Source organism: Apis dorsata, unplaced genomic scaffold (assembly GCF_000469605.1).
Source record: "Apis dorsata unplaced genomic scaffold, Apis dorsata 1.3 scaffold_92, whole genome shotgun sequence".
NCBI lineage: Eukaryota > Metazoa > Arthropoda > Insecta > Hymenoptera > Apidae > Apis > Apis dorsata.
In genome coordinates this window covers 988657-1002197 of record NW_006263390.1, presented here as the reverse complement: position 1 = coordinate 1002197, position 13541 = coordinate 988657, and the positions used below count along the sequence as shown (strand labels likewise).

Sequence of the window (13541 nt, the reverse complement as noted above, 5' to 3'; positions counted from 1 at the left end):
AGGAGATGAAAAATAGAACTCGATAAAAGAGAAACGAAAAAAAAAAAAAAAGAAACAAAGCTTAGGTCGTGTCTACTTACTTGGTTTGTACGCGAACCTGCGTCGAACAAAACGTGATCGAGGCCCCTTACTTTCGAAGTTGGCTGCAGAGCATATACGGTTGATCGACTGCATGTGCTTCGCTCGCTTTCCTAACGACAAGACATTCTTTTACCGACGATCATACTTTTATGTACGCGCTATTTTCATTGACGCATTACTGAATTTTTATCCTCGAATTTTAATTGGATGGATATATTATATTTGCGTGTATAAAAAATAATTCGTAAAAGGGTTCGTGTCAAAGATGAGATGATCGTTAAAATCGTTTTAAAATTTGCTTTATCGGTAAAGAGAGTAGTGACTATTCCCGCATTGGAATAAAATTCGTTTTCATTTTCGATGTTATGAAGTCTGAAACGAAAGCTAAATGTTTAAGACAAATTTAGCGCGAGTTAACATATTAAATATTTGATTAACTTTCTCTCGTATATATCGCATCGTATCATTGAAATCATATATTTGTCAAACGAACGTTAATATTCTATTTTGAATAGATAGAAATGTTCAAACGTACAAATATCTGGTTTCATCATATTACAATTAACCTTTTGACGCTTTTCTTATCTTTTCGTATTAATAAACTTCATCTTTGATCTTCATTAGATTTTTGTTTGAGATGGCGCAACCATCAAATCATCAACGAAGTCGTAAATCGTAATATACAAAAGAACACGTTCGAGAACCGGAAGTGTAAAGTATACCGAGGCTTCGATCCGATTTTACTTTCACAAGATCGTATTATTTCGATACAACTCACGTTTCGATCAATTACTTTCATAGAACCAAAATCTATAATAAATTTATCCTGTCGTATAAATATTCGGTCCGATTTTATATGCACGACTTTATATATGATACTTTATTTTTATATTCTTCCTTTATGTTTCTATAGAGAAAAGAAAGTTACTTCTACTAAAGCTACAGATAAATACAATGAAAAGAAGAATTGATTTATGTATGCGAGTTTTCAAAAGAAATTACTTTTCTTAAATAGATAATGTCGAAGTCGCGCGATTATCGACGGTCTTAAAAGAAGATGCTGAAGACACATGAACGATGTTAACGGTTTTGCGAACCTATTGTAATTAATTTACAATGTAAATATCAATTAATTTTCTTTTCATAGCATAAAGATTCATTTGAATATTATTTGCATAAGTTGTTATTTCGTATATTATAGATGAAAAATGAGACGAAATCGATAAAAAGTTTAAGTTTCTTCTTTGAAGAGAAATTAGCTATTTAAGTGCTCGATAGCTTTTAAAGTGCACGACCACACCTTCGATAGATTCTTTTACATACTCATTGCACTTTCTCCGTTCATTTGTTTTCCAAAAACGTACGTCCACGCTTATCGACATACTTTCAAGAAGAATTAAATCTATGAGACAATAAACTTTGCAAAATATTTATTACCTTGTCAAATTGTTAATAATAAAAATGATACTTAATATTCTTGAATTCTTGAATTCAAAAAAAATGAAAAAATGAAAAAAAAATGTAAGAGAAATAAAAATTATATAAATCATATTTTTTAAGATATGCATTTATTTTATTCTTATATATTGAAATAATATTATTATGGTAGTATTCATAAAAAATGCATTTGTATATCTTTTGTCTAACTTAAAAAATAAATTTTATTTGTTACATTTATAACTAAAATAAAATCGTATCATAATATACCATAAAAATATAATACATTCAGTCTATGATTTCGAAAATGGTCTCTATTATTATACGATTAAACATTTATCATTTCATAATGGTCACCACAAAAAAATCGCTAAATACTGAATTCAAGATTTTTTATAGAAAAGATAGAGTTTATTTGGGAGACTGTTTATGTTTCTTCGTCCATTATAGCTGGATACAATAATCGGATAAAATTAATGGCAGGTACGTTAAAATTTAATTGTAGGCCTTATATAAAATTAGATATAAAACATAACTATAATACATTCATACATTAAAATAAAATTAATTAAGTACTGTTATTTTGAATACAAAATAATTCTAAGAATAAAATAAGTAATTTATGTACGTTATAGGAACAAAATGTTAATAACATCAACTTAGAAATTGCCATAATTTCGTATTAAATACGAAAATTTATCACAAATACAAATAAAATGTAAAGAATAAATTCTATTTTACAATAAATAGATAAAATACTTTCATTATAAATAACATTGTCTCTGTATCAATTTCTAATCGAGATTTTTATATATCATGTTATAAACTAGATGCCTCTATAGTAGGAATATTAAAAAGACCAGCATCTTTCCAATAATAATGAGGAGGACCAACAGTAAAGCAATATTTCATAGACAATGGTTTGTCATTTTCAACATAATACATTAAATAAAAATTACACATTTCATCATTTTTAGTAGCGCCAATATATGTCCAACTATCACGTGTACTTTGCATAGTACAACGAGCTGCTATTTGATCACCCTGACTAGCTGAAACTTTATTGTGTACGGGATAAAACATTTGAGGAGTTAAAGGATCTCTTTTGCCTAATTCTATCCAAGTGTAATCTGATTTTACCAAATATCCAGAAACTACTTTTCCAAGAGAATGGGTATGTGTTCTATATGCAATAGGATGAATAGTTTTGTTCTCTTTTATCATACAGGCTGTTTCCATGTATGTTGTTCTTCTAGGTGGTATGATACCTGAAGTTCCCAAAAGAAGAACACCAGCTAATTTATTCAATGGATTTAATGTGTAATATAGAAATACACCAGAATCATCAGTTCTGCCATCTTGAAATTGTGTGATATGCGCATAATGAACTTGTAGAACTAGATATTTAATTGAAGAATCTCCACCAACTTTGAAACCTACTCCTTCTGGTAAAATTAATGTTGGTGCATCTCTAGCCCAAGCATACAATATCTAAAAATATAAAAATATATATAAATATTAATATAATCAAATATTAATATTTTTTACAAAATTTTTAAATTATTGCTTTATATTTTCTACATCATGTACCTGAGAATCTTCTGCACATGGTACCATTGTATCCTTGTTATCATTTATACCGTGTACCATTTCTCCACAATCCCATACAGGTTTTGAACTACCAGGTTTTCTACAACCATATAAAAGAATATGATGAGCAGTTGCCATTGTTGCATTTGGTTCAAAACCCGTCAAATAATAATTTTTAGAAGGATCTACTTTAACAGGAGTACACAAATATAGTTCTTCCTAAAAATAAGAAAAAATATTTTATTTTTTTATTTATTCATTTAATATAACTTGAGAATTTTATTTAAAAAAATGTTTATTAAAAACCTATATATGTCATTAAACAACTATTTTTTTAAATTATATTTACCCTATTTGGTCTAACATTTGGCATAAGTAAAGCATATTTATTTACGCTATTACACTGTATAAATTTAAATAAAATCGAAAACAAAATATAAGCCGCGAAATCTCTTTTCATTTTTTTATTAATATTTATAAACATTATATGAATTATCTTAAAAATTTACATCAATCTGTTAAATGTTACAAATCGATATTACGTAGTTCACGCACAAACTCTGACGTAGATAAGCATTTATAAACGCCATCTACCAAGAGCACAGTAATTTATTGTATATAAAATTTGTTGATAAAAATTTTTCAATATAATTAATATTTCTATTAAATAATTTAAACAAATTATTATAAAAACATGATTTGATATGTATATATTGTCTATCATTGAACAGATGATTAGAATTATATAAATTAGATATTCATTCATCGTAATTTGAATTTCATTACATGAGAACGAAATCGAATAAAATACATATATAAGTACTATTTATGTGGATTTAAAAATGTCCAATTTTAAATACTATAATCGATTGCTTTTTGTTTGATTAACTTTCATGGACAACAATATTATGATATATAAATTTATTTTTATCTTTTATTAATATATATGTCACGAATTTGATCTGTAAGCCATTCTATGCCTAATTGTAAGCCTTCTCCAGTAATTGCATTTGTTGCTCGTATATGCCAAGGTTTATTCTGTATACGATCAAGACCAAGCCCAGCAACAAGTTTAACAGTGGTTAGAGAATCAGGCAAATCCATTTTATTAGCCAAAAAGAGAATCGGTATTTTACGACCTAAAATATTTAGCAAAGAAAATTTAATTTTTAGAAGATATCTAATAAAGAACAAAAAGAAAATAATTTGTACCAGCTATATCTGGATGTTGAAGAAGCATATCTAATTCTTCTTTAACAACAACCAATCGTAATTTGTCACTACTATCAATTATAAAAATAATACCATGGCAATCTTTATAATAATGTTCCCATAATGATCTATGACGGTCATGGCCTGACATATCGAATGCTGTGAAACTAACATTTTTAACTGAAAAAAAATGTTACAATTTGTAATGCAATAAAATTGTAATTTGTAATATTGCTGTACGATGATTTTAAAATTATATGTATTTAATGTTTTTTACTTTATAAATCGATACCTGTTCCTCCACTATTTCTTCATATATTAAAATGAATGAGAATCACTGAATATATATATATATAATAAACAATATATTGGCGCTATAAGATTTAAAAGAAATAATCAATTTGAAAAAAAATTTTTAAAAAATATGGAGGTGTGTGATGTTTTACGTAATGTTATTGATAATGAAAAAGATTTAGAAGAAAAGCAAGGTAATATAAATCATTAAGAAAATCTAACCTAAATTAATTGTTATAAAAATCTTAAATTTTATTTTATTTTATTTTAGTACCCGTAAATGAAGTGAAAGACAAATTAAAAAAACAAATAAAGCAATTGAAGTCTCTAATTTTACAAATTGAATGTAGTTTGGATATATTAAAATTTAAAAATACTAAATGTGTTTTTCGTTCAAATCTTGTTAATAACTTAAATACTGATAAAATTCCAAATGTTAATTTACAATTGAAATCCGAATTATATAGATATTCTGGCTTTTATTGTGTCAAGTTTTCAGAAGATGAATATATATTTAATTTTTCACCTTTAAATAAGTATGATAGAAAAAATATTTTTGCTATACAAATATTAAATAATCAAAAAAAAGGAACTTTAGGAAAATGGGTAATGCCAATGAGTATTGATTTAAATGATTTAACATCTGACTTTCCTATCACTGAATTAAGAAAAATACCTCATTTCTTAAAAATTTGTAAACAACATATAGATTCTTATTTTATACGACAGACACAATATACTGCATTAATGGTATATATAAATCTTTTTAATTTATTTTTCTATATAAAAAAATACAGAATTAAAATATTAAGTACAAATTTTAATGTTTAGGATATTATTTCTCATACGAAAAATAGTACTTTACAATCTAATTTAGGATATACGCAAATTAGTTTAGAATTGATGGGTCTATATTATAAAAATACTGATTCATACATAAATATAATTATATATCTCTTATATAATATCAGTGAAGCTAGACCACACAAAATTGAAGTAAATTCAACAACACAAGATGAATTAGACCAAAATGTAAAAAAACATCTACAAAAATCTTTGGTATGTTTTAAACAATTTGATTTGCATAAAGCATTTGAGAATATGTTGAATTTAGAAGCATTCAAATGGACAAAAGAAAATGCTGAAGATAGTCCATTGGAAATTAATGTAAGTAAAAGTTTTAAGTTTTTTAAACAAATATTAACATGAATTACTATCTCTAAAAAACATTATTTTTATTTTCAGAATTTAAGTAATTCAGATGAAGAAGGATTTTTAAGCACATATTCAATTACACAAAATAGATCTTTGATACATCATAAAAAAAGACGAAAAAAGAGAAAAATAAAGGAAGAAAATTTCAGTAACATTTTAAATTTACATGAAAATCCTATTCAAAATAAAGAGCAAATGTCACAAAATATTAAACAAAATATAGATGTCATAAAATTGACACCAAAATTAATTAACTTTAAAGAAAAAAGATTAAAACAGACAAAATTGAAATTTCATTTGAATAATTTAGAAAATGAATCTTCTGATACAATTGCATTTAAACATATGCAAATAAATAAAAAATTAATTAAACCATTAACTAGTACTCCAATACATCAAAATAAACATTCTTCTGATTCCATCACATCAACCAGTATTAGTGATATTACAATAACTAAAAATAATTCAGATATTGATAGAAAATGAAAAAAAATCAATTTTAGAATACACTTAGAAAATTATTGCAAAATAAAATAAAAGAAAAAGAAAAAACTGAAATGTATAATATAAATATTCAATAATTTTTTAATTAATTGTAATATATTGTATGTTTCATATAACATTTATACATGTATATATATTGTTTCAAAATAAATCTTGTCTTTAATTTAATTTGTTTTATTGTATTAAATAACAATTGGTGCTTGAACAGATCAGCAAGTGCAAATAATAAAGTAGAAATACTGTCTTAAGCACGTCAATTCAACATCGAATGTCGTTCACTTGTCATTATTTAACTTACATGAAAATTTTTCAACATTATACCCAACAGTAGGTACTATGTCTATGCAACGGTCATCCTCGCGTTTGAAATTATTTATGACCGTCGACTTACCACTATTATTAAGGCCCACTACTAAAACGTTTACTTCTTTTTTCTTAAGACCTAAAAGATTTGCTAAACGATCAAATAGTCCCATTTTCTGTACTCTCTTCAAAGTTACGTGTTTATCGAATATCAATAATCTACGCTATAATATTGACTACTATGAAGATAATACATTTAAAAATACAAAATATAATTATTCTTCTCCCATTATTTATATTTAATTTACTAATATATACAATGTTCTTTAATATTTTAATATCTTAAATAGAATTAATGAAAATATTATACTTTTATATACTTTTTATAGCTTTATTTTAAATATATGAATTCTAAATTTTTATTTAGGTTTAGATTGAGAACTACTGAGCACATGCTTTCGTGTTTTGTGACAGTAATATTTATAAAATATTAAATTTGTGAATAATTCGAAATATTATTTTACTAATTTGTCTTTTAATTTTGCTTATTAAATAAGAAAATACTACAAAATGGTAAATTGAAAAAAAAATTAATAATATATTCATATTTTAGGTTATATTTATTAGGTTACAAATATTTATATAAATTAAATATTTTTTCAGCCTAAGGGAAAAACGAAAAAATTCATTGATAAAAAAAATTCAGTAACATTTCATTTAGTTCATCGTTCTCAAAGAGATCCATTAATTGCTGATGAAACCGCACCACAACGCGTGCTTGTTCCTATTGGAGATACACAAGCTGCTAAATTTGAAAAAAAAAAGTTAGATGATAGTAAACGAAAAGAAGAACAAAGAAAATATGGCATATATTTTGATGATGATTATGATTATTTACAACATCTTAAAGATGTTAATACTTTAACAGCTGAATGGGAACGTGTAGATTCTACACCTTCGAAAATAAATGAATCACATAATGCACCTAAAATTAATTTACCATCTTCTGTATTTGCTTCAAACGTTGAAGAGAAAGTTGGGCTTTTAAATAAAGCAGCCCCAATTTCAGGATTGCAATTAGATTTAGATCCAGATATAGTTGCAGCTATGGATGATGATTTTGATTATGATAATCCAGAAAATCAATTAGAAGATAATTTTATGGAATTAGCTAATGCAAACAATAGTGATATTTTAGAAGAAGAGTATGGTATGTATTTATGAAAATATTATTAAACTAATAAAACTTTTTTATTTATAATTTAAAAATGTGATTATATGAATCAGATGAAGCATCTGATATTTCATCAGAAAGACACATGGAATTATCAGATGAAGAAGAAGATGAAGTATGCAGTTTAAATGGACCTCAATACACTTTTAAAGAAGAAGAAACAAAATCCCGTTTTACAGAATATTCAATGAGTAGCAGTGTGATAAGAAGAAATGAACAATTAACGCTTCTTGATGATAAGTTTGAAAAAGTAAATATTTATTATATCATTTTAGTATAAATTTTTACATAAAATATATTATTATTTTTATAGATGTATACTGCATATGATGATAATGAAATTGGTGCATTAGATTGTGATGAAATCGAAGGACATATTGCACCAAATTCAGATTTGATTCTTCAATGTGCAGCAGAATTTGAAAAAAAGAAAAATGAAAATGTAAGTTAAATTTAAGATAATATATTTAATGGAAAAAATTAAATGTGATTTCATTTTAATAGGCTGATAATATTGCACAATTGATGAAAGATAGAATGAAAATTTTAGAAAATGAGTATTCAAGTTCTGAAGATGAAGACAGTTTAGAAGAACTTATTGTTAATGCAAGAGAAAAAGACAAATGGGATTGTGAAAGTATTATTAGTACTTATAGTAATATTTACAATCATCCAAAGTTAATTTCTGAACCTAAGGTTGTTTAAGAATAAATGTTTATATTTTTTATTTCTTTTATTATGTAAATTTACAATATATAAATTTAATATTATTTTAATATTTTTATAGCATCCACAAAAGATCAAAATCAATCCAAAAACTGGTATACCAAGAAATATTTTAGATGGATCTTCTGAAAAATTAACTGCAAAAACATTGGCTCAATTTGATCAACAAAATGAATATTGTAAATCAAAATGTCCTCAATCTATTGCAGAAACTATGAAATCTACCTTAAGTACATTGAGTATAAGATCTAAGAATGAAACTCCTGAAGAAAGAAAACAAAGAAAGAAAGCACTTAAAGAATATAGAAAAGTAAAATTATTTTATTATGTATATGCATACAAATATATATATATAAAATCACTATTAGTTAAATTATTATTGTTACTTTTAGGAAAGACGAATAGAACGGAAAGCTAATAGTGAAGCATTTAAAGAAGAAAAGAAACGCCAAGAAAAAATTTTATTAAATAACAGGCAAAATATTCAAGGAAATAAAATATTTTAAAATAAATAAATTTCGTTATATATTCCTAAAAATAAAATTATATTTTTTTTAATTTTAGAATGTAATATTTTTCCTAAATAATAATATTTACAATTTACATGCATCATATTTATAAATATTTAAAAATCGTTATCTCTTGATCGCATAAATTTTACAAAGCAAATATAGAAGAAAAAAAAAAAGAAAGAAAAATAAAAACAAGATAAAAATATTGAAATCAATGTCATCTTGAGAAATATAGATGAAATAGATATAGAAAGGATAGAAAATAAGAAGGATAAAAAATAGAAGAGAAGAAAAAAGTAAAGTGTATCATTATCGCCATTTTTTAAATGTCAAAAATATTTAAGAGATAGTGCTATTCTTCAATTCTTATTTAGATCCTTTACCTTATCTTATCTTATATATTTAAAAAGATATCTATTCTACTCGAAAGATGGCGTTAATGATCAATTCTTAGTCTATCTTTCTACTTCTATTTGTTATTTTTTTCGCGTTTCATCTATTCTGAAGATGGCGCTATTTCAATACTTTTATCCTATCTCTATCTTCCTTCCATTATTTGCTCTCTTTGTCTATATTTAATGCTATCGTAGAGCGCCATCGTTAAGGCGGGGCAAACAACGGAAACTCTAAAGTCATATGATCGATTTGCGATTCCTTCAGAACATAGCATTCTGTTGCGAAGATGGCCAGCCAAACGCAAGGTATTCAACAGCTTTTGGCAGCTGAAAAAAGAGCTGCAGAGAAAGTTGCAGAAGCTAGAAAACGTAAGTTTCTATTCAAGCATTATAAATCATGTTTTAACACGAATATGTTTTTAACATAACCCGCTATAATCAATTTTTCTATGACCCTGAATTTAAATGGGTGTAACCTTTTAAATGCATTGAAAAATTATGTTTTAATATATATATTTATTAAAATACGATTTTCATTTGAAATATTTGTTAATTTTTTTATCATGAATATTAATAAATGTAAATATAAATTTTATATATACATATAATATTATTTGATATTTTATGATAAAAATAAATCAATTAATTTATTAATAATAAGTTTGGAGAAATATTTTTAATCATTATTATGTTTATTTGTAGAAATTCTAATAATCATTTATCATAATATAATATAATTAATAAAATTATTATAATAAAATAATTTTTCTTTCAGGTAAAGCACGTAGATTGAAACAAGCAAAAGAAGAAGCTCAAGATGAAATTGAAAAATATAGGCAAGAAAGAGAAAAACAATTTCGTGAATTTGAAGCAAAAGTGAGTAAATTTTAATATATGCATATAATTTTTTTATAGTTTAATCTAATCTAAAATATTACTACTATAAAAAATATATAATATTATATGGAAAATATTTTTATTATTGTTACACATAGCATATGGGATCAAAAGAAGATGTAGCAGCCCGTATAGAAGCTGATACAAAAATAAAAACAGAAGAAATGAATCAGACTGTGTCTATGCATAAAGATTCTGTAAGTTAATATAAAATGTATACGGAAGAAGTAATAATGTTTTTTAGTTAAACATTTTCTTTGTTTTTTTATAATATAGGTTGTGCATACAATTTTGGAGTTGGTATACGACATTAAAGCAGAATTACACAAGAATTACCGCGCCGAAATTTAAATCAGAAAAATCGTATCGATTACTTATAAATATTGCATCTTATGCTATAAATGTACATTAAGTACTTTGTTTTATCATGTCTTAAAACGTATCTATCGTTGTTATGTTGTACTTTTGTCAGGAAATGTGTATATCCTTCAATTGTAGATGGTGGTATTCAAATTATTAGAATTCTTTCTGCAGTTGCTACACGACAATAAATGTAACCTATGCCGAGCTTTTACCACCATAACGGAAAGTTTAAGGATAGTACCGTCATGATAGCAATATAGATGCAAACAAATTATCGTCATTATGATATATCAAGGCCTAGATATATTAGCATGACGTGTAAATGTTAAAGCTTAGGGTGGTGGTAGAAAGTTGTACATCATTAAGTGTATATTGTTAGATGTCATTCCATAATTCTGCTGCATCGAGGACATAAAAAATTTGTTAAACAATTCTGTACAACTTCCAAAGAATCACATATAAGCTCCCAATCTGATGTGATTCTCACGACGATGTACATAATATATATTATTTGTTTTGTTTGAAACACACATTTAAACTTTGTTAAGGTATAGAACAATACAAAAAATTATACCTCATGTATAAACCCTGTCTCCGTATGCTGACTAATCTGTACAGTATTAATGTTCGGAAATAAAAACGATCAAAAGGTAATTACTTTGTACTTAAGGTTTTTATCATTTATTAAACAATGATAATTGTTTTGAAATTTAATATCCATTCACTTTTAATTTTGAAATATTTAATATAATGTTATTGATTTTTTTGAATATAATGACTGCAATGCAATTTATTCGATATTAGACATATGAATTATCGATATTACGATAACATTATATAAAAAAAATAATTTATCATAATTCATTTAAAAAAAATAATCTCTCATATATTATAAGATTATTAATTATTAAATTTAAATTTTTAAATTTTTTAACTTTATTCATTGAGCGCAGACGCAGTTTCGATAAAAAAATACAACTGTAACGTTATTGGATATTTCTGTTTACGCTTATTGTAAATGGTCAGATATTCAGATAGAAAAGAAAATATTCTACACAGAGGGGGAATCAGCTGTGTGAACCTAACCTTTCTTTCATCGTAATCTTAGTATATAGTCGGTTGGGTGCGCGTCGTTCGTGTGTTTTGTGCGTTTACAACACTAGCGCCATTCTATAGACATCGAGAGGTGATTCGATTTCACGAACTAATACTGGCAGCGCGAAGCGGTCAGTACGTGTGCCATTCTGCACCGAGAAATGGAAGCCGACGAGACGCGTTCGAACAATACGAGCGTAAGCACGTTGATGATGTACGAAGTCGTGTGTGAGGATACAGTGACAGCTGTGGACAGGTACGCGTTTTAAATCTGTTATGATTAAAAACGTACCAAGTAAAGCCGGTCATCGACCAGCTGTGAATTCAAGGAAGAGATCGTTGTAAACGCGCGTGTCGAAAATTTTGTGCGTTTTAATTTGTCGGTTTGTTACGCCTAGTCGAAATCGTATTACCGAAAAGAGTCTTACCGAAAAAAACAGTGCGTGTAAGAACCTTTTTGGATACTACCTGACAAGATGTGGTGTCTCGTTAGTCAAGCTAATTCTGTCATTCTTGAGGTACAAGTCGATCCCAAAGCTATTGGTCAGGAGTGTCTCGAAAAGGTGAGTCATCTTATTATATTTTTTATTTGTTTATTCAACGAAGCAAGCATTGTTATCATCGAATTGTATATTCGTTTTTCTGATTTAAAATGTACGATAATTGCTTTTTATATTTAATTTAATTTATAACGTCAATTTCTTGCTTTCTTTACCATTTTCTTATGATCAAATATAAAATATTCAAAAATTTATAGAAGTAAAAGAATATTAAATGAAATGAACGATTCGATAAAGATGATATATGTTATTTGTTTTTATTTGCTTTATTAAATATTAAATTTCACGGATGGTTATCATTTTTTTTTATGTAGTTTTGTTTTATTATTTCGATCGTTAAATACGATATAAGAACGCAAAATAATAAAGATGAAAATTAAATATTGAAAACAAATCAAAACCATATTGTCTAAATCTTACATTGTCTAGATTTCATTGTAAACAATAACAAATAACTACTGTTCATCATCTATATATTTATATTGCGTATTATATCGTCGATCGATTACTTGGTGAAAGTAACGATTTAAATCTTTATTCGAAATGTAAATCTAGCGTTTGATTTAACAATCATGAAATAGTGGTAGAAAATTTAACAGAGAGCAAATATACACTGCAACAACATACTTCTATTTATGTAAGTTTATCCGAAAAGGTGGCAGATCTCGGAAACGTGAAACATATTCGCGCAAAAGGGAAAGATGTGGACGATGCCTTACGGCTAGGTCGTAACTCACGTGCGCAACAGATGCCCCGAAAACATTCAGATACTTGCTAGTGCAATTTGAAATTTGAGAATCTTACCGATGCAAGATATTTTGGTCCTTTTGGAAAATTTATTATCGCGTTTACTGCGAAGTTATACTGCGTCGTTGCAATTTTTGCAATGTAATTAATTGAATCCGTGTGCAATGTAGCGGCAATTCACACATGTGATTTATAGACATCCGACCTGAGGTGACCTCGTGGCAACCTCGCGGCAACCTCGGTGGTCATTTCACCGGTACCGTCTTGGTTCTTCTTTGGGGTTTAATTCTATTTATAGATGCCAGACGCATCGGCTGTATGTATTGCAGCAGTTGCACGTATGTATACCGAGACTACCAACCTTATTCCCCTTGCT

The 13541-nt window shown here is 26.5% G+C and overlaps 6 protein-coding genes across 7 annotated transcripts in view; 4 read left to right on the top strand and 2 right to left on the bottom strand.

The window, feature by feature from the left end:
* Window positions 1-1904: 1904 nt before the first annotated feature.
* LOC102678754 (peptidylglycine alpha-hydroxylating monooxygenase) lies at window positions 1905-3765 on the bottom strand. The gene is made up of 3 exons (XM_006611761.2): window positions 3458-3765; window positions 3109-3327; window positions 1905-3009 (listed from the first exon to the last, which is right to left on the bottom strand). Exons 1-3 carry the CDS (start codon window positions 3590-3592, stop codon window positions 2338-2340), a joined length of 1026 nt encoding a protein of 341 aa, XP_006611824.1. The 5' UTR covers window positions 3593-3765; the 3' UTR covers window positions 1905-2337.
* A 24-nt stretch (window positions 3766-3789) lies between these two features.
* LOC102678526 (ADP-ribosylation factor-like protein 6) lies at window positions 3790-6929 on the bottom strand. Of its 2 annotated transcripts, none has more exons than XM_006611759.2 (3): window positions 6632-6929; window positions 4321-4500; window positions 3790-4247 (listed from the first exon to the last, which is right to left on the bottom strand). In XM_006611759.2, the coding sequence occupies exons 1-3, from the start codon at window positions 6807-6809 to the stop codon at window positions 4036-4038; spliced, it is 570 nt and encodes a 189-aa protein (XP_006611822.1). In that variant the 5' UTR covers window positions 6810-6929; the 3' UTR covers window positions 3790-4035. The 2 variants fall into 2 exon arrangements, with proteins under 2 accessions (XP_006611822.1, XP_006611823.1); XM_006611760.2 differs by having other exon boundaries at window positions 6725-6928.
* Window positions 4656-6889, top strand: LOC102678386. Its single transcript, XM_006611758.2, has 4 exons — window positions 4656-4808; window positions 4886-5364; window positions 5446-5781; window positions 5860-6889. The coding sequence occupies exons 1-4, from the start codon at window positions 4745-4747 to the stop codon at window positions 6313-6315; spliced, it is 1335 nt and encodes a 444-aa protein (XP_006611821.1). The 5' UTR covers window positions 4656-4744; the 3' UTR covers window positions 6316-6889.
* Window positions 6930-7055: 126 nt separating the features above from the next.
* Window positions 7056-9108, top strand: LOC102677835 (protein LTV1 homolog). Its single transcript, XM_006611755.2, has 7 exons — window positions 7056-7209; window positions 7300-7846; window positions 7924-8120; window positions 8184-8312; window positions 8375-8566; window positions 8658-8906; window positions 8989-9108. The coding sequence occupies exons 1-7, from the start codon at window positions 7207-7209 to the stop codon at window positions 9100-9102; spliced, it is 1431 nt and encodes a 476-aa protein (XP_006611818.1). The 5' UTR covers window positions 7056-7206; the 3' UTR covers window positions 9103-9108.
* A 567-nt stretch (window positions 9109-9675) lies between these two features.
* Window positions 9676-11427, top strand: LOC102677967 (V-type proton ATPase subunit G). The gene is made up of 4 exons (XM_006611756.1): window positions 9676-9872; window positions 10279-10379; window positions 10499-10597; window positions 10677-11427. The coding sequence occupies exons 1-4, from the start codon at window positions 9791-9793 to the stop codon at window positions 10749-10751; spliced, it is 357 nt and encodes a 118-aa protein (XP_006611819.1). The 5' UTR covers window positions 9676-9790; the 3' UTR covers window positions 10752-11427.
* Window positions 11428-11890: 463 nt separating this feature from the next.
* Window positions 11891-13541, top strand: part of LOC102678239 (E3 ubiquitin-protein ligase MYLIP) — a 57046-nt gene continuing 55395 nt past the window's right edge. Inside the window, exon 1 of the mRNA XM_006611757.2 lies at window positions 11891-12421. Within this exon, the coding sequence (XP_006611820.1) occupies window positions 12335-12421 (87 nt within the window). The 5' untranslated portion in view covers window positions 11891-12334. The remainder of the gene's footprint in view (window positions 12422-13541) is intronic.

Excerpts from the sequence above, each read along its gene's own strand:
- LOC102678754 (XM_006611761.2), bottom strand. The coding sequence starts at position 3,592 with ATGTTTATAAATATTAATAAAAAAATGAAAAGAGATTTCGCGGCTTAT. Across the intron at positions 3,328-3,457 it reads CAAATGTTAGACCAAATAGG|GAAGAACTATATTTGTGTAC; the intron begins GTAAATATAATT and ends TCTTATTTTTAG. Across the intron at positions 3,010-3,108 it reads CATGTGCAGAAGATTCTCAG|ATATTGTATGCTTGGGCTAG; the intron begins GTACATGATGTA and ends TTATATTTTTAG.
- LOC102678386 (XM_006611758.2), top strand. The coding sequence starts at position 4,745 with ATGGAGGTGTGTGATGTTTTACGTAATGTTATTGATAATGAAAAAGAT. Across the intron at positions 5,365-5,445 it reads CACAATATACTGCATTAATG|GATATTATTTCTCATACGAA; the intron begins GTATATATAAAT and ends TTTAATGTTTAG. Across the intron at positions 5,782-5,859 it reads ATAGTCCATTGGAAATTAAT|AATTTAAGTAATTCAGATGA; the intron begins GTAAGTAAAAGT and ends TTTTATTTTCAG.
- LOC102678526 (XM_006611759.2), bottom strand. The coding sequence starts at position 6,809 with ATGGGACTATTTGATCGTTTAGCAAATCTTTTAGGTCTTAAGAAAAAA. Across the intron at positions 4,501-6,631 it reads TAATGTTGAAAAATTTTCAT|TTAAAAATGTTAGTTTCACA; the intron begins GTAAGTTAAATA and ends ATTTTTTTTCAG. Across the intron at positions 4,248-4,320 it reads TCAACATCCAGATATAGCTG|GTCGTAAAATACCGATTCTC; the intron begins GTACAAATTATT and ends TAAATATTTTAG.
- LOC102677835 (XM_006611755.2), top strand. Across the intron at positions 8,313-8,374 it reads AAAAAAAGAAAAATGAAAAT|GCTGATAATATTGCACAATT; the intron begins GTAAGTTAAATT and ends TCATTTTAATAG. Across the intron at positions 8,907-8,988 it reads CACTTAAAGAATATAGAAAA|GAAAGACGAATAGAACGGAA; the intron begins GTAAAATTATTT and ends TGTTACTTTTAG.
- LOC102677967 (XM_006611756.1), top strand. The coding sequence starts at position 9,791 with ATGGCCAGCCAAACGCAAGGTATTCAACAGCTTTTGGCAGCTGAAAAA. Across the intron at positions 9,873-10,278 it reads AGTTGCAGAAGCTAGAAAAC|GTAAAGCACGTAGATTGAAA; the intron begins GTAAGTTTCTAT and ends TTTTTCTTTCAG. Across the intron at positions 10,380-10,498 it reads TTCGTGAATTTGAAGCAAAA|CATATGGGATCAAAAGAAGA; the intron begins GTGAGTAAATTT and ends TGTTACACATAG.